Source organism: Mirounga leonina, unplaced genomic scaffold (genome assembly GCF_011800145.1).
Source record: "Mirounga leonina isolate KUSES-001 unplaced genomic scaffold, KU_Mleo_1.0 Mir_168, whole genome shotgun sequence".
NCBI classification, from domain to species: Eukaryota; Metazoa; Chordata; class Mammalia; order Carnivora; family Phocidae; genus Mirounga; species Mirounga leonina.
In genome coordinates this window covers 66,777,299-66,797,159 of record NW_023270426.1, presented here as the reverse complement: position 1 = coordinate 66,797,159, position 19,861 = coordinate 66,777,299, and the positions used below count along the sequence as shown (strand labels likewise).

The 19,861-nt window shown below is 34.4% G+C and overlaps 1 protein-coding gene across 4 annotated transcripts in view; it reads left to right on the top strand.

Moving 5' to 3' along the window:
- Positions 1-19,861, top strand: part of CHD1 (chromodomain helicase DNA binding protein 1) — a 72,239-nt gene that overhangs the window by 13,968 nt on the left and 38,410 nt on the right. For all 4 annotated transcript variants that reach the window (XM_035014952.1, XM_035014953.1, XM_035014951.1 and 1 more), the window contains 8 exons: positions 11,484-11,685; positions 13,094-13,198; positions 13,980-14,044; positions 15,988-16,137; positions 16,278-16,549; positions 17,939-18,164; positions 18,781-18,881; positions 19,103-19,281. In XM_035014952.1, the coding sequence (XP_034870843.1) occupies positions 11,484-11,685; positions 13,094-13,198; positions 13,980-14,044; positions 15,988-16,137; positions 16,278-16,549; positions 17,939-18,164; positions 18,781-18,881; positions 19,103-19,281 (1,300 nt within the window). The remainder of the gene's footprint in view (positions 1-11,483; positions 11,686-13,093; positions 13,199-13,979; positions 14,045-15,987; positions 16,138-16,277; positions 16,550-17,938; positions 18,165-18,780; positions 18,882-19,102; positions 19,282-19,861) is intronic.

Genomic DNA, 19,861 nt, shown 5'->3' with positions numbered 1-19,861 from the left:
CTATATGCTGGAAATCTCACAACACAGGGGCTCAAATAGTTACTTCTTTTTCATTCTCAGATAAGTGAGCGCTACCCCTTGAGGTTATTAAGGTACTGTGGCTAGTGAGACAGGTTTGCTAAACTTAATCTTAATACATGGCTTCTCTTGCCCTACTAGCCATTTTTCAGCCAGCAGGAAGAAAATGGGGAGGGGTAGGATTTAAGGCAAGCCACTTTATTAAGGCTGTGATGTAAAAATCCCATATAATTTCTAGCCATATCCCTTTGGCTGGAACCTGTTTACATGGCCACATGTAGCTAAAAGCTGGGCATATACCAGTGAAACCTGGAGGACAGTTAATATACTACTAAAGGGCAAACAAAATGGATACTGGGTGAGTGGGGAGGAGCAAGTAGACAACATAAACATATGGCACAAATAGAAATGTTATTTTAAAATAAATCACTCCTATCATACTAAGAAATTCATGGCTTTCATTTTCTCAATTTTTCATTTCTTTATATGTATTCATAATTTGTACACTTTGGTTATCTTAGTATTGGTATTTGGTTTTGTAACTTATTCTTCTCTGAGCCTCAGTTTATTTATTATATGAAACTGAAAGGATTAAATGAGAACCCAGGATCTGGCACATAGCACCAATTAGTAATTATCATGTCTTCCCTTTTTTTTATTTTTTATTTTTTTAAATTTTTTAAAGATTTTATTTATTTATTTACTTGAGAGAGAGAGAGAGAGAGAAACAGCATGAGAGGGGATAGGGTCAGAGGGAGAAGCAGGCTCTCCGCCGAGCCGGGAGCCCGATGTGGGACTCGATCCCAGGACTCCGGGATCATGACCTGAGCTGAAGGCAGTCGCTTAACCAACTGAGCCACCCAGGCGCCCTCTTCCCTATTTTTATTAAGGAATTTATATTGAAAATTTTAGTATATCTGTAGGTTTAACTCATAGGCATTTTACATATTTATATTTACAGTTATGACATTCCGAAGAACAGCTAAAGTAGTCCTTGAAGTAATGATTCTGATCTTGAACTCAGGAAAAAGACCCCCCCCTTTTTTTATTTCTAATAGCTGTCAGTGTTGAATTCCTACAGTATATCAGACTGTATGCTTTACATCTCTTTTAATCTTCACAGTAATCCTTAAGTATGTTTATTATTCCCACGTGGCAGAAACTTGAGGCTTGTCTAATGGGTGTACATATATAAATATAATTACAATGAGAAGAAGGAGCTAGAAAGCTAGGAAAAAATAAGTTAGGGTTGATTGAACTTCAGAGCACTCATCAGGTTAGCTCTGAATTTTCCCCATAAGTATCTTTCAAGAATTCTTTGAGAATTCCCCTAAAGAAGTCCTTTTGAATGGTATTGACTCTTAAATAGTAATCAGGGGAGGGAACAAGGCATGAAGTGAGAATTTAGTATAATATGTTTGTTCCTTAGAATAGTAAATATATTTCTTTTTTTATGTATTACTGTGTTTGTCAGGCATACAACCTTCTGTTAATATTTCTGTGGAAAATCATTTTACCTTTTATCAGTGTATCCTATAAGCCTTCCTTCCGTACCTTCTCAGAGTCTACTATATTTAAATACTACTACCAGTTTAAAAAATTTTGAAAATGATAAAGTAGGGAAATGGTATATACCAGAAAGAAAATCTTGACGTCCTAGGGACAAAAGAAGAAAATAAATGAATACATTATTTAATGGACTTAAAATGAGAAATCATTGATGTAAACCTTTGATACAGGCAGTCTAATTTATATATAATGTTTGAAGACACAGTCTTTTTTTCTTCTTTACTGCTATTGTTTTGAGAGGTTCTTTTTATTGCTCCTTGGTACTTCCACACCCACTCCAGTAACACTTTCTTTCTCCTCCCCCCCCATTCCAATAACACTTTCTTGGCTTTTTCAGTCTATTCCATCCCTTTATCAGGGCCAGTTTCTTCTTTTGCTGATCTGATGGTAAGGAAAGCAGCTGCTCATTGTTACCATTTTCTTGGAAGATCATTCACTATCTTATTCATTCTTCCTTTATGTGCTGTTGCAGACATAGTTTCCAATTTCTGTGATAAACCAAAAAATACTTGAACATTTTTTTTCTTGTAATATAGAAGAATCTTTGTTTATTCACTTGAGAATATTTTCTCATCTACCCGTTATAGGTCTTGGTGTTTTCTTTAAAGGATTGATTTGAGTGGAGAGTTGAGTGCAGAACAAGGAAGTGTTGCTATTCTGTCATATGCGAGGCTGAGCTAACATAGACTCTCCTAAAGTAAAGTACTTCCTACCCACAAACACTTGAAAATCCTAAAAAAGATTGGGAAAATGGGCAAAAAGTAAGTGTACTGCTAAACTGCAGAGAAGACCTTCATGTGCCAGAAACAAAAGGGACCTTGAAGTCAGCAGTAAGCAAGCTCCGAGCAAACATGGCAGTACAGGGGATATTTGGAGGGATACAGGGTCTCTGAACAGGAGGCTGAGGTTGGAATTGAAATTAAGTATTTGACTAGGGAATTAAGTCTCCTTAAAGTTGGGACCCCAGAAGGCTTGCCTCCTCTGGAAAGAATCTAGAAAAACTTCCTATGTGTGCTTTCAAGGACACTTTTTGTTGTTGTAAAGATAAATTAGAATATAGTTATGAAGATATTTTGAAATCTATGAAGAGCTATTAAATTCTGTCTAGAGTAAAATGAGAGAAAGGGCCATAAGAACCAAGCAGATAACATAAATGAATGAAGCTGTCTGGGTATAAGATACTTGTTTGGGGGAGGTGACTAGTGAAGATCATACAGAGATTTGGTGATTATATGCATCATTGTAAGGAACCAGTGCTACTTGGATATAGATAATTGTGACCATGTAGGGAATGGACCTAGTATTTAGTGTTCTAGATATTCTGATTCTTCAAAATTATTTTCCCCATAACAATTTTAAATTAGGTGACTTAGAGAAAGAAAAAAAAACAAAAGAAGAAGATTGGAGGTAAAGAAACCAGGAGGAAAGAACAAGAAAATTGTGGAAGATGTAGGCTTAATGATATTTTTTAATAAAAAACAGAGAGGTGGTAGTTTTAACTGTTTATTAATTCACATGTTTTTAGAGTCAGAGTTCTAGAGGGTAGAGACAGATTTAAGTAATAACACTCCTATAATACAACTAGCTTATGTTAAAACATGTACTAATAAGTGCCATGCACCCTGCTAGGTATCTTATGTAACCTGTGGAGATCTAGAAAAACTCAATTGGAGATGTGAAGGATGAATAGAGGAGGAGTACTAGTGAAGAGTACAGAAAAGTTGCAAAAATAGTACCAAGAAATTCTTTGTATATCTTTTGCCCAGATTCACTAATTTTTAACTTTTTGCCTCTATACGTATATTATCTATATACATGATACATTTGTAATACATATTTATTTTTCCTGAGTTTTTTAAGAGCATGTTACAAAAATGATGCCCCTTTAGGCATTGATACTTCAGTATATATTTTCTAAGAACAAAGGTACTCCTTTACAGAAGCCATGTATAGTTATTAAATTCAGGAAAATTTACATTGATATAATACTTTAATCTTTAGTCATTATTCCAGTTTAGCCAATCGTCCTAATCATTTTTCAGTACAGGGTCCAGTCTAAAATCACATACTGCATTTGGCTGTCCTGTCTCTTTAATCTTCTTTAATCTGGAACACTTCCTCTTTGTTTTTATGACATTAGCATTTTGAAGATGATAGGCTAGTTATTTTACAGAATATATTTCTCAGTTTGGGCTTGTCTTATGTTCACTTATGATTAGATCTAAGTTATGCATTGCCTACCATATGCACCTCTGGCTGGAGTACTGTGTAAGTGGTGATAGATCTTTCTCAAAGGTATATCTGGAGGCTCATGTTGTCTTCCTGTCCCAATGATGATGTTGTGATCATCAGGACAAGGTGGTGGTATCTGGTTTTTCAACTAGTTTCAGATTTATCTGTTACACTAAAAAGCAATTTCTGAGAAGTTACCTTGGGACTGCAAATTTCTACTCATCAGACTCTTCTTAGATTTAGCATGTCTTGATGATTCTTGCCCAAATCAGTATTTTCTATAATGATTGCAAAATGGTAATTTTCTAACACTACTCTCCTGGTCACATTAATTATTTGGCATTCAGAGCCCTATCAGAGCCCTCCTCTGTCTTTCTGCCTGTCTACCTACCTACCTGCTTATCATCAGCATGGACTCAAGGATTCCTGTTTTATTTACTGGATAATAACCTTCTTATGGTCTGTTTTGATGCTCAGGTCAGATGTGGCCAATGAAAGCTTCCTCAGGTTGGCTCCTGTGTTGTTGTGGTTTTTTTCTCCTGTTCTTTTGACATGCCCTCATTTTTACTTTTCCTTCCTTCCTTTCCAAGTATTTTGCTTTTTGGCATAGCAAGATAGTTTAGGTTCATCTTTTATTTTCCTGTTCCTAGAATCTTCCATTTCTTTTTTTTTTTTTTTTAAGATTTTATTTATTTATTTGAGAGAGAGGGAGAAGCAGGCTCCCCGCTAAGCAGGGAGCTTGATGTGGAGCTCCATCCTAGGACTCTGGGATCATTCCCTGAGCTGAAGGTAGATGCCTAACTGACTGAACCACCCAGATACCCCTAGAATCTGCCATTTCTGAAAGGACTCTCAGTTCATGTAAGTGTGGAATAGTACATAGCTATCAGGATCTGGGCGCTATGTGATTATAAATTTAACACTTCAAAGCGGCTATTTTTACATTAGTTGATAATTAGCAAATCAGAAGATACGCTGCCATAAATACAAAAAGATATATGCAAAGGCCATCTTTTAGTATCACTGTGGTATCACAGGAATGGAAGCAAAGCATGTTCATCATTGAGGGACAAGTTGAAACTGTGATGTATCTACAAAATGGAGTATGTGCAGTTGCATAAAGGAAGGGGGAACATATCTACTGCTGTGGGAATGATCTCCCGAATACTATATATATATAAAATATGTAATAGTGTAAATATGTTAATGATTATGAAAGAGGAGATATAAACGTATATTCTTACTCATAATTTGCTTATATTGAAAAAAGGGAAAATAAATTTAAAACTTTAAAAAAAGTATAGGGGAGAGAGGACATAATGTAGAGGAGATAAGGATGCGTAGTGGATTTTGACTAACTTCTATAAACTCACGTTGAACCCAAGTAAATAATAAAACAAGATTAAATTGAGATGAATAAAAAGCAGTCTCTAAAATGAAAAAAAAGCAAATGACCGTGAGGAAACCAAGTTGGTGGCTATATAGAAATAAATTATTTCAGTTGACTTTAAAACTAATTTGCTTCTAGTAGTATTCCTGAAGGACAAAAAGAATTGTAAAGAAATCTTGACATTTAGTAATCATATTGTTAATAATATAGGTATTATTTTGGAACTATTACATATAATCTAAGATAGGCAGTAATTTTGTTAATGTCATTTGGAACCAAAAAACTCAACCCAAGTGATACTATAAAATAGAAATAAAAACCCTGCAAATTTAAATTGGAAATGCTAGTATAAATTCTTAATGTATTGTCTCTAAAAGTATTTATCCTAGGTCATTCCATTAAAAAGTCTTTTTTTTTTTTTTTAAGATACTCTTTATTTGTCAGAGAGAGTGCGCGTGTGTGCACAAGAGGGTGAGTGGCAGGCAGAGGGAGAAGCAGGCTCCCCGCTGAGCAAGGAGTCTGATGTGGGACTCTATCCCAGGACCCTGGGATTATGACGTGAGCTGAAGGCAGACACTTAACCGACTGGGCCACCCAGGTGCTCCTAAAAACAAAATTAAAAACAGCGACCAATCCTGTACTTAGAGGCTCACTTAAGTACTCAGATTGTAATTTAAATTCTGATCTAAACAGAAGCAGGGCTTTTTGATGAAATGTCTGAGTTACATTCTGAAACAAGAAATATACAAGATGAGCCTGGTTCTTCTTGTCAGACCAGAAAGTGAGGAAGCTATCAAAGACTGCTTGAGTTCTTGTCAAAAGGACTCAGGAACTAATAAAGGGTTTCCTGTTGGCTAAAGATGGGACAATTTGAAAATCAACAATGATACAGTGGATTAAAATTCATCACATAATTCAAATCCATGAGTTCATGAGTCATAAAAATTATTGGCCGACTTTGAAAGGATGCATTTAACTTTCAAAACTGACAAATAAGGAAAAGAAATGAAAATGGCTTTCATGTATGAACTGTACCTTAAGGTTAACAAATATGAAAGTTTCTCATTATAAAAGTTTTCCACCTGTTAATGAAGAAATTATATAATGGGTAAATAAAGCAAGATACAGCACCATTTTACTGCCTCTAAATAAATAGGTGATAAAGCCATCATGATCAATGGCTGCTAAAAACATTAGATAGAGAGCTTATAGGGAACTGCAATGAACAGATAAGGCTGAAAATGCCATAACTTAACCTTAACCTCGCTCAAAAAGAGACAACCAAACTTAAGTTTCTTCTGATAGAAGTCCACAACAACTGAAAAAATAGTCTTGCTAAGAAAAGCTGAATTTTAATCTGAGTCTCTTGATCCAAGAATTTACAAGAACTATAAGGGCCAGAAAAATATGTTAATACCACAGGGTTACAGTAAGTGAAATCTGAAAAAGCAGAAAAAACTACCTAATTTCTTCCACAAAATAAATTGCAAGAGAAAACAAAGAGGAAAAGGGAACTGTCAAATTAATAAAGGAGACTTAGAGAAAAACAAATACCATATGATTTCACTCATATGTGGAATTTAAGGAAATAAATGAGCAAAGGATAAAAGGCAAACCAAGAAACAGAATTTTAACAGAGAACAAACTGATGGTTACCATAAGTGGGGTGGGTGTGGGGATCGGTTAAATAGGTGATGGGGATTTAAGGAGTTGCACTTGTTGTGATGAGTACCTGGTGATGTTTGGAAGTGTTGAATCTCTATTGTACACTTGAAACTAATATCATGCTGTATGTTAAGTAACTGGAATTTAAATAAATAAGATGAAAGAGACTTAAAAAAATATAATTCAAGGGCAGTATGTGAACCTTATTTGGATTCCTATTCAGTCAGTCCAGGAAATGAAATCGTGTGAGTTAATGTTTAATTTCATATTAAAATGATTTCATATTAAAATTCAGGAGTAAGTGTTATTTTAAAGATATGATACTGGTATTGTGGTATTTAAAAATAGTGTTGGTTTCTTTTTATTTGTAGTACTTAAGTATTTATGGATAAAATTTTAAAATGCCTGAGATTGTGTGTGTTTGGGAAGCTGGATTAGTTGAAACAAGATTGGTAAGAGTTGATAATTATAAGGTGGGTTTTTAGATATATGGTAATTCATTATGTTGCTCTTTTGTTTATATTTGAAGTTGAATATAAAAACAAGCCTGAAAAGAGACTTTAATTTGAATTGCTATTTTATTTTTTAAATGTATTCCTATTTAATTTACCCTCAGAAAACAATTTAATTTTATCCAAGTGCCCATCAACTTATGGTGGGTTTTGTTTTGTAAATTGAGAAAGGTAAGGAAAAGAATACAGTGTTTCTTTATTGTTAATGTGCTAGTGGGATTTAATATAATTAATAAGGGTAACTCTTAAGTAATCTCTTAAGTAACTTTGTTGTATAGAAGATCATTGTTACTGGTTTTTACCTAAATAAATAAAATGTTAGTTGGAGCTCAGCAATATTTCTTGTAGGCAGATTATATTTGTGAATTTTATACAAGAATTTGAAGCCATATATATCTTTGTTTGTTTATATGTACATCCATCCACCCATCAAAGATGCTCTTCATTTGGTGTTCATCATACAAAGGACAACAAGTAAAAATCCCAACACTCTAGAAACATATAGTAGAATATGAAAGGTAGGATACCAAAAACACCAAAGAAAACAATACTACAGTGTTCATTACATAGTGTACTCACAGCCAAGATAGTGGTATGTAATAGTGTTTTGGAAGTGCTGAGGAAGGATACCTAATTTAAGGTTGGATTGAGAATAATGGAGTTAGGAGAGAGTTTTGGAGAAATGCATCTGAGATGAGGCTCAAGTAGGAATTACATAGTGGGGGGAAAAAAAGAGAAGTACTTAAGCAAAAGCAGGAAGTGGAAAGAGAAACTGGCTCTCAGAATTCTAAGTAGTTTGCCATTGCTAAAACTAAGGATTTAAGTGGGAAACTGGCTGGAAATAGGCTGGCAAAGACAAATTCCTGAATGCCCTCATAGGTGTTTGCACTTTGTTATAGAAACACTGAAGACTTATAAAAGAAAGTTAGACCATGCCCAGATTTCTATTCTGGAAAGAGCATTTACAGCAGTGGGCTGAATTAATAGGGAGGTTTTTCAACAATTTTAGCTCAAAATTTTATGTCTGAATATAGATTTTTTTTTTCCTGAACCTGTGTGTTTTTCCTAAAATTTTTAGGATTTTCTTTTTTAAAAAATTATGTAAAACATTTACATGTTTTGAATCTGAGGACTCATTTCAAACCTTGTTCCCTCTACTCTTCCCTCTATCCCTCCTTCTGTAGATAACCATTTTTTAAATTAATTGTTGGTTTATGCTGCCATTATTGCTATTTTTAAAATATAGGCAAGTTATGTATATTTTTCCCTTATACAAAAGAGGCATACTATAAAGATTGTTTTGTATCTTGTTTTTTTTGTTTTGTTTTGTTTTTTACTTAACTATATTCTGGAGATTGTTCTGTGGCAGTATGTAAAATATTTCTTATTTAATCTTGTATATTCTTAATCTTACTAAGAACAACTAAATAAAATACTTTATATTTCCAATACATAAGGTAAAGACATTCTATAATAGGTCTGTGCCATTAGAGTAATCTAGATTCAGACTGTTTGCTTTAATCTCCAGCCAGAACTACTACAGCCTAAAGAATATGAAGGGAAAGATTCCTCCTTTCCCTTAGAGTTTTGATTTATTAACAAAGACTTTTGACTAGCCATTCATCTGGAATGACTAATCAAGACATAATCAAGAATACAGGGGTATGATAGCCCCCAAATTCAGTCGTTCTTATCTACCTATTTTTCGAGTATCTGTTAAGCATCCTCACCTGTATAAAGTTCTGTGTTTAGGTACTCTGGAAAAAAATAAATGATATCCTCAAGAAGCTTACAAGCAATTTTCCTTTTCTATCAGTCGCACTTTTTTCTTGGTTGTATATGCAGTGCTCCCCATTCACCTAGATCAGTTATCTTAAAAATAGCGCAGAACAACATTTATTGGTTGACATGACTATCTCTCCATACCGGGTTAGAGGTTTTGTTTTTTTTGTTTTTTTTTAAGATTTTTTTATTTTTTATTAGAGTACAAGCAGGGGGAGTGGCAGGCAGAGGGAGAGGGAGAAGCAGGCTCCCCGCTCAGCAGGGAGCCCAATGTGGGGCTCGATCCCAGGACTCCGGGATCATGACCCGCGCCCCAGGCAGATGCTTAACCGTTTGAGCCACCCAGGCGCCCCAGGTTAGAGGTTTTTTAATGGTAAGGATTTTGTATGCTCTTGGTCGTGCCCAGTGCCTAATACACAATACTGTCAGTGAAGTTTATTGAGTAAATGAAAGTGGATTAAAGGAGAAATAAAATTGGGTGCCTGGGTGGCTCAGTTGGTTAAGCGACTGCCTTCGGCTCAGGTCATGATCCTGGAGAACTGGGATTGAGTCCCACATCAGGCTCCCTACTCGGCAGGGGGTCTGCTTCTCCCTCTGACCCTCCCCACTCTCATGTGCTCTCTCTCTCTCTCTCATTCTGTCTCAAATAAATAAAATCTTTTAAAAAAAAATAAAATTGTATGTCAGGAAAAATATCTTCTCTTAATATTCTTGCTGAAATTTCTCTGAAGGGACCGAAGTGAAATATGGTTAAGTGGGGTTTGTTTATTACGAGGCACTGTGCTGTTTTTGGATCTCTGAACCATGTGACCAACAGTTAAAAATTGCGGCAGAAGTGATTGAGGGGTGCCTGGGTGGCTCATTTGGCTTTTGACTTTTGATTTTGGCTCAGGTCATGATCTCAGGGGCAAGAGATTGAGCCCCCAGTTGGGCTCCACGTTCAGCAGGGAGTCTGCTTAAGGATTTTCTTTCCCTTTTCCTCTGTTCCTCCTGTCACTTGCATGCACATGGTCTTTTTCTCTCTCTGTCTCTAAAATAAATAAATCTTTTAAAAAGTGATCTTGGTATCATAGACTTTAAAAGGCAAATTTTTGCTGTTTCTGTGAATATTCTACTCGACTTTAAAAATATACATATGTTTGCATTTTAAGCATTTTAATTTATATCTAACTTTTGGAATCAGAAGTCTTCTTTCAAACTTTTATGTCTGTGTTTCCTTGTGAATACTAAACTCGCTCTAGAAAAGGAAAAATTTTATAAATGAATTACTTTTAATAGTGCAGTCTATTTCCTTAGAGTCATACCTCCATCTGGTGGTATTTCTGAAAATTACAGCAGAGGACATGAAGCTTGAGTTTAGCTGTGTGTACATAAACTGCATTAACTGCTGTTTGTCAGAAAGCTAAGTGAAATTACATCAAAAGCTGAGTCAAATGTGTGTATAAAGAATTTAATGCCCCAGTTTTCAACAATTCAGATGTAAACACTATGTGAACAAATGACCTTGGGAATAATAGTAATTTACATAATCACCTGTTTAGGCCAGACCATTTCTAGGCTACTTTGGACTGAAAATTAGTAATGGGAAAAAAGGTGGTTTCTCAATGAACTGGTAATTGCTTTCACATGTGATATACAGAGGTTAGGAAGGATTGTGACAATTTACTATTATTTCAGATTTATTACTGTGGAACCGTGATAGATTCAGTGATACTCTCAGCGAAGCTATTAGTAAATTGTGTGGGCTCAGTCCCTAGGACCCCGGGATCATGACCTGAGCTAAAGGCAAACGCTTAACCAACTGAGCCACCCAGGCGCCCCTTTTCATAGCTTAATTTTAATAAATCACTTTTCCCCAGAATGGTAGAACACAGATATAATTTAAAGACAAGTAAAAACTACAATTTTTTTTTCTACGTATGACTGGGAATTTTCAGCACATTAATCCTTTTCTTCACACAATTTCTACATTAGATTTCCTATAGTTAAATAGCCTTTTAAGGATAGCGACTATGGCTTCAATTTCTTGTTTTCCCAAGTTTCTAGCCCAGGATTCTGTGTTTGATAGATTTTGCTTCTTATCTTGGAGGAAGATTGTGATCTGATTGCTTATGTTTTCACCAAAACTGTACTAAATCTATCAAGTAAGTCATTTGTTATAGATTAACATTAATTCTTTTTTCTGTTTGTTTGGCTATGGAATGTTGAAATGTGAAATAAACAAGGCTTAATGATCTGGGGATTTCTGCTGACTTTTAAGAAAAATTAAATTCCTAATAAATTTTGTTTGAAATCTGTTTATTTTCAAATTGTAGCCAGTCGGATGATGATTCTGGGTCAGCTTCAGGCTCAGGATCTGGTTCAAGTTCTGGAAGCAGTAGTGATGGAAGCAGTAGCCAGTCAGGTAGCAGTGACTCTGAATCTGGATCTGAATCGGGCAGTCAGTCAGAGTCTGAATCAGACACTTCCCGAGAAAACAAAGTCCAAGCAAAACCACCGAAAGTTGATGGAGCTGAGGTAATAAAGTATCCTGAAAGACAGATTTCTTGTACTACTACTTTGGGAAAATTTATAACATTGGTTTATAGCCTTCTTAATCTAGCTTTTAGAAGACATTAATTTTAAACATTAAAATTTACTTCTCAAACTTGTAGTTAAATATCTGTGGACTTGATTGGCTTTGAGGAGAAGCAGTCAAGCAAGTACAAAACAAACACTTTCTGTTTTTGTTTTTGTTTTTGTTTTTAAAGATTTTATTTATTTGACAGAGAGAGAGATAGCGAGAGCAGGAACACAAGCAGGGGGAGTGGGAGAGGGAGAAGCAGGCTTCCCGCCGAGCAGGGAGCCCGATGTGGGACTCGATCCCAGAACCCTGGGATCATGACCTGAGCCGAAGGCAGACGCTTAATGACTGAGCCACCCAGGCACCCCAAACACTTTCTTTTTTTTTCTTTGAAGATTTTATTTATTTATTTGACAGAGAGATAGCGAGAGCAGGAACACAAGTAGGGGGAGTGGGAGAGGGAGTAGCAGACTTCCCGCTGAGCCAGGAGCCCGATGCGGGGCTCGATCCCAGGACCCTGGGATCATGACCTGAGCCGAAGGCAGCCGCTTAACCGACTGAGCCACCCAGGGTCCCCCCAAACACTTTCTAAGGCAGAAACTGAGTTTCATAAATATTCATTGTCTCATGGATAAAAATTAAAGGCTTTGTGAGGTCTCTCTGTTAATCTTGAGTGTCTGATCTCTACTTTCAAGATCTTCAAAGGAGGTACTTTATTGCTAATAGCAGGAGAATCTAATAGAACTTGCTTCCTTGAAGATGCTTGGTAGATTAGGCTAAGGGTCATCTGTTTGAAAAAAGCTACTACAAGATTTACTAAAACCTATCTGTACCTCATAATGGAATACAGTAGTGTTACTTCGAGTACCAGTCATGATGAGATCTTTGGGCCAGAATGTACATCAACACACAGCTTCTGACATGGAGAAAATCTTACTGTCTAATAAATCAATAAATAAAAATAAAAGTCAGTTGAACTGAAACTATACTTAGTGACATAGTTGATTTGCATTCTGACTTAAGCTCTTCATCTTCGCCTCACATCAATTAAAAAACCAGGCAACCAGTTTTCAAGTAGCACTGGTGTCACATATTGTCACTTTGTTTTTTGAAAATAATATTCAACACCAAAGAATATATTGATTAATATTGTTTATGAAACTCAGCACACCATAAATTTTTTATATGCAACTAAAGCTCAGAATTTTATTTTAATTGCCATAATATTGTATTACACGTAATGTGAGTACAGAAAAGCGTCTTAACTTAGTATTTGGAGGCAGTGATAATGCTGTCCAGTAAATTAACTTTTTTTCAGTTTTTTCAAGATTTCATCCTTCACTGGGTATATTTCTGTTGCAGTTTTGGAAATCTAGCCCTAGTATTCTGGCTGTTCAGAGATCTGCAGTGCTCAAGAAGCAGCAGCAGCAGCAGCAGCAGGCTTCATCTAATAGTGGATCAGAGGAGGTGAGTTTTCACTGAAAGTCGACATGATGCCCATTTAACTGGGTGTAGGTATTTATGAAATTATTACAAACAGTAAGTGTTTGAAAGGATGAGGAAATAACTACATTTAAGTATATGTATCAGGAGCCTTCGAATATCAGTATGTTTTTATCCAGTAATTCTACTTTTAGGGATTAATCCAAAATAAGCAACAGACGTGTGTACATTTGCTCATCACAGCAAAACTAGAAATAAACTGTGAATACTATGAAAATATACATAGACAAACATGTCTATTAAATCAGTATAGATGAATAGCAAGTCACAACATCTTTTTAAAAGAATAGGCCATAGCTTTAAACAGTATAGTTCCTGTGCACACGTAAGTACACCAGCATGTGTGTTTGTGCAGAAACATTCAGAAAGAACTATATCAAAAACTGTCTAATGGGGCAGAAAAATATTACATCAAAATTTGAACATACCAATAATTACAATTCCTCTTTGAGGCCATACTGAGCAACAATAATGGTTTCTAGAGATGGTAGATTTGAAGGTGTTATACAAAATGCTGACATTGTGATATTTACCTAATGTCAATGGCTATGTTACGAATTTGTAATAGAGATGTTACTAATTACTTTATGTGCTAATAGTACAAATATAACAACATGGGAACAAAGCTTTATAGTTAGCATTATTAGCAAAGTGAATGTCAGATAGTATGACAAGCAAAAATTTGATACCATGGTCAAATTCTAATCATTAATAACATTAGCTTTGTTTTCTTTCTTCTTTGTAGGATTCCTCCAGCAGTGAAGATTCTGATGACTCATCGAATGAGGTCAAAAGGAAAAAGCATAAAGAGTATGTCATTTTGTTCAACCGATCACTTTCATAGCAGGAATACCTTATTGATGTTGTGTTACTTTTTTTATGAAAAACTGTCAAAAGTAGACTTTTGTAAAGTCTTGGTTCATGGTATCTTATTAGATTAATTAAACTATTAATCTTTAGCATTTATCTTTCTGTGAGGACTTGAGGTTTTTGTGCCACTTGTTTATCTTCTCTAACCCCTCTCTCCTATGTATTTTTAAACTCCAGAGATCTACTTGGTCATAATATCAGAAAATCTTAATAACTTGGGAAAACTATGTGGAAGTGTAGGGACCAGTGGAATTTTGAGTATTTCTGTTAATTTCTCTTAATAGCTATCTTACTGTTCATTTGCACATGAAATTCGCTTTCCCCGTAGAACTCATTTAGAAATTCAATATAATTTCCTAAACATCTTGACCCAGAAGGTGTTTAAGGGAACTTCAGATTCTCAGTTCAGTTATTTAGATGGTCTGAGTTTTTTTCTCTCTCATTTTGTCAAAAATATCATTCCGTTGTCTTAGGTCTTATTTTTCTACTTGTCTTGGATATTCTGCAGTTTCACTTTGGTGTGTCTAGCTTTGGATTTGTTATTTATTTATTACACTTTATTCACTCATTTTATATATCTTTAATGTGAAGAGTCCTATTTTCTGGACATTTTCTTATCCTATAAATTTCTCTGGTGGTACTACTATTAATATATATCAGTCATATTGGATTATATCTTTTATATATACTAATGGATCATCCATCTTCATAAATCTTACTGTATCATGTTTTTTAATCCCTTTATTTCTATGCTACATTATGGCTAATTTCCTCAGATATGTCTTCTAGTTTATGAATTACATTTTCAACTACTGTGTCTCATCAGCTCTATAAACTCTTCCACTGAGTTAGTAATTTGTAAACTTAGCAGAGGTGCAGCCAAATAATATTTTTTAAAAAATCTAGTGATTTGGGTGATGGGTGGGCTTGGTTAGATATAAAAATCATTATAATTTGTATTATAAAAAATACGAATTGGAGATACTTTTACATAATTTATCTACTGCTACTTCTAATGTGCAAACTCTAAAAAGATCTCAAGATAAAAAAGAAATTGCTTCTCATGTTTTTATCATAAACCAGATTTTAGCATATGTGCGTGCTTATGTAACTCTTGACATAGTTATAATTGACACAAGAGATACAGAGGAATGGAGTAGAAGCAGTAGCTGTGAGAGAGAGGGTATGGCGTATATATAAGAATCTAATACGTATCTTCCATTTGAAGTTTATATTATAGCAGAATATTAACATGTGCATTCATGCAGTAATTTTTCTCTACATGTGTATTAGAATTAATTAAGTAGACCCCAAGTAGACTAAAAATAGCAATAAAGGTAAGGTAATCATTGACTGTTGCTTAAAATGGACTGATTTTTTTAAAATACATTTTTCTATACTGTATTTTAAGCTTCTTAATGAACATGTACAGTACTTTAAAAATCAGTTTTAGGGTGTATTTTTTTTTTTAAATCACAGTCTCCAGAAAATTGAAGTGAGAGGGTTTAGAATCTTTTTTTTTTTTTTTTGAGATGGCAAGTATAATTCTACAAGATTTTCAAAATTAACCCTGTGATTCTTTAAATAGCATACTATGTTTTCATCCACAGTGCTAATCAGAGTAACATTTCCTTATTTGCCATTCATTGAGGTATAACTAAATGATTAACAAAACTCTGGCATTATAGCAGAAATCTGTGAAGAATATTTTCTAGCATTTTTTTTTTACTCTACTCACATTTTAATGTGTTGGTGTGGGTAAAAGCAACAATTTTTTTTTATAGTAACTGAAATGTAGTTCAGTTTGATTTTTGTACTTTTATCAGAGATAAAATTTGCTATACAATGTAAGGATAAACATACTTTATATATTCTATGTACAGTGAAGATTGGCAAATGTCTGGGTCAGGATCTCCATCTCAATCTGGTTCAGATTCAGAATCTGAAGAAGAAAGAGATAAAAGCAGTTGTGATGAAACAGAATCTGATTATGAGCCAAAAAACAAAGTTAAAAGCAGAAAACCTCAAAATAGGTGAGTATAGTATGTTCTCAACTTGACACTGAAAATTGTTGGTTACAGAAGGTATTCTTTTTGTATATAGTGTCTTGCGTCTTGTTTTCTATGCTAGTGTTTTTATAAAACACCTCTATCCCTTGGTCTTCCCTACCTAGATCTAAGGCAAAAAATGGGAAGAAAATTCTTGGACAAAAAAAGAGACAGATTGATTCATCTGAGGAGGAAGATGATGAAGAAGATTATGATAATGATAAAAGAAGTTCTCGTCGCCAAGCAACTGTCAATGTTAGCTATAAAGAAGATGAAGAAATGAAAACAGATTCTGATGATCTACTGGAAGTCTGTGGGGAGGATGTTCCTCAACCTGAGGAAGAGGAATTTGAAACAATAGAACGTTTTATGGATTGTCGGATTGGGAGAAAAGGAGGTATTTTCTTAAAAAACATATTTATTGTTTGGTTGTTTCAGTAATATTTACTAAAGTGAAGTATTTCTTGAAGTTATTTCTGTTTTGAAAGTGAAGAGGGTGGCTTTTCATCTGTTATACTTATTTGTTATAAAATATACTTTGTTTCGCCTGAGTTTTCTTCCCACAGAATAATCCATTTAACCTCACTTCATTGATTACAGATAATTAGAAAAATTTTTAATCTACGTATTTGAGCTTTTCGGTTGTCATGCCTAAATAATGGTTGTTATTTAGGTACTTTCAGTTTCACAAATAGTTTGGTTATTTTTAAATGTTTTTTCTTTCATCTCAAATTAGTTATCTTCACATGCATTTTTTTGTTTTGTTTTATTGACATATGACATACAATGTATAAATTTAAGGTGAACAGCATGACTTACATATATTACAAAATGATTACCACAGTAAGTTTAGTTTATATTTATCCATCATCTCATATAGATAAGAAGATACCACAGTAAGTTTAGTTTATATTTATCCATCATCTCATATAGATAAGAAGAAGAAAAAAAGGAAAGTTTTTTTCCTTATGATAACTTTTAAAATCTACTCTCTGAGTAGCTTTCAAATATACTGCACAGCAGTGTTGACTATGGTCATTATGTTGTACGTTACCTCCCCAATACTTATCTTACACCTGGAAGTCTGTATACATCTGCATTATTACCCCCCCCACACATCTGCCAGCTGCCTCGGGTAACTACAGATCTGATCTCTTTTCCTATGAGCTTTTCCTTTGTTTGTTTTGGATTCCATATGTAAGTGAGATCATATGGTATTTGTCCTTCTCTGTCTCACTTATTTCACTTAGTGTAATACCCTCAATGTTCATCCACATTGTTGCAAATGGCAGGATTTCCTTTTTTGTGGCTAAATAGTATTCCATTATATATGTGAATCACATTTTCTTTATCTGTTGATGGGACACTTAGGTTGTTTCCATGTCTTGGCTGTTGTAAATAATTCTGCATTGAACACGAGGGTACACATATCTCCAACATAATTTTGGAGTTTTTAAAGGTGATTTTTCATCATTTTATTTCCAGTTATCAGGCATCCAGTCATCGGTTATTATAAATTACTGTATGATCTTAGGTGTGCCACTGTCTTTTGACTTTGTTTTTTCTAATTTTAAAACTGAGGGAATTAAATTAGATAATCTTTCCATTCTAAAATTTGGAGTTTCTTTTATGTATGTATAATACAATTTTCCTTAAATTCTTGTACCCTGATTCTTTACTTATTTAAAAGCACATATATTTTTCTCTTCATATTCTTGAATTTTTGAGTTGAAGGAAACAATCTTATAGCAGAATTACATGGAATGTATTGTGTTTTCTTTTTCAGCTACTGGTGCTACTACAACCATCTATGCAGTTGAAGCAGATGGTGACCCAAATGCAGGATTTGAAAAAAACAAGGAACCAGGCGAGATCCAATATTTAATTAAATGGAAAGGATGGTCCCATATTCACAATACTTGGGAGACAGAAGAAACCCTTAAGCAGCAGAATGTTAGAGGAATGAAAAAATTGGATAATTATAAGAAAAAAGATCAGGAAACAAAAAGATGGTAAATACGTTTTATATTACATTTAATTTTTTAACAGTTCAAAGATGATTACTAAGCTTTTTGTTAATAAGGAATACATAGTCAAGAGTCCAATAACCTAAGAGGAGCCCTGGGTGGCTCCGTCGGTTAAGCATCTGCCTTCAGCTCAGGGCATCATCCCATAGTCCTTGGATCGAGCCCCACATCAGGCTCCCTGCTCAGAGGGGAGCCTGCTTCTCCCTCTCCCACTCCCCCTGCTTGTGTTCACTCTCTCGCTGTGTCTGTCGCTGTCAAATAAATAAACAAAATCTTTAAAAAAAAAAGAGAGAATCCAATAACCTAAAATAACTATTTATACTCTTAAATTGTATTTGAAGGTAATACTTTTTGGAAATAGCCATATCTAAACTTCTCAATAATAGTTGTGTAGAATGTCATCTCATAAATTATAAATTATACATTTTTTTAAATTAAAAATTAATGATGCTTCACTTTATTTCTATTTCAGTTTCTTCATTATTCAGCTGACTCACATGATAAGTGGCAAATGGGAGATTTTGTGCTACAGATAGTATTTGGGGGAATGGTTATTTAGGGGAGATTTTGAAGTCTTATTTCTGGATTAATAATCTTTCAGGTTGAAAAATGCTTCTCCAGAAGATGTGGAATATTATAATTGCCAGCAAGAACTCACAGATGATCTACACAAACAGTATCAAATAGTGGAACGAATAATTGGTTAGTAATAAATGATTCTCAAAGTTTTATCTTTCCATTTCGATCTGAGAAAAATTTAAATGTATTGCTTATACATCAAATACAGTAGTTTAGTCTTACTGTCATAGGGTATTGTAAACCAGATGACTAATTTTTGCTTGTGTAGTTTTTTTACCAAACATTAGTCCTTGGATAAGATTCATTGTGAAAATAAATAAATAAATATCTGATTTATCTCACAGCTCATTCCAATCAGAAGTCAGCAGCTGGTTATCCTGATTATTATTGCAAATGGCAGGGCCTTCCATACTCAGAGTGCAGCTGGGAGGATGGAGCTCTAATTTCCAAAAAGTTTCAAGCATGCATAGATGAGTATTTTAGCAGGAATCAGTCAAAAACCACTCCTTTTAAAGATTGCAAAGTGAGTATTGTTGGAAATTTTTAATTAATGAAAATAGTATTTACACATCATAAATATTACAAGCCCAAATAGAGAGTTGGATCTTGATTTCAGGTAGACTAAGAGAGAGAACTGTGCTTGGTTGATAGGTCTTAGGGGAGAAGGTGTTCTGGTGATTGCCATGCGGTCTTAATGTGGTGCTGTCTTTTAGCCTTGGTGAGTAAAACTGTCAGGAAGATGATAAATTGGTGGTTGTGAGGAGTGTCTTGGGGAGAACAAATAGGGGAAATTACCTGGAAAATAGATATATATGCTTGCTTTAAAAGGTAGTGAATATTTTCTTTGAAGGTAGGAAAGAAAAGAGGAATGTACCCATAAGAAAAGAAGTGGTACTTAGGACTACCTTGCCTAATATAAGATCTTTTTACTTAGAGACATTATCAGCAGTAGTTTTGAGGGTCTATGTACTATTAGAATTTGTTTTCTTACTATAAGACTGAATTAAACTGATAATGGTAATTTAGAAATCAGAAAGTTAAGCCAGTTGTATGGTTTATTTCTAGGTCAGGGCTGCACTAGCAGTTAAATGAATGAATTTAAC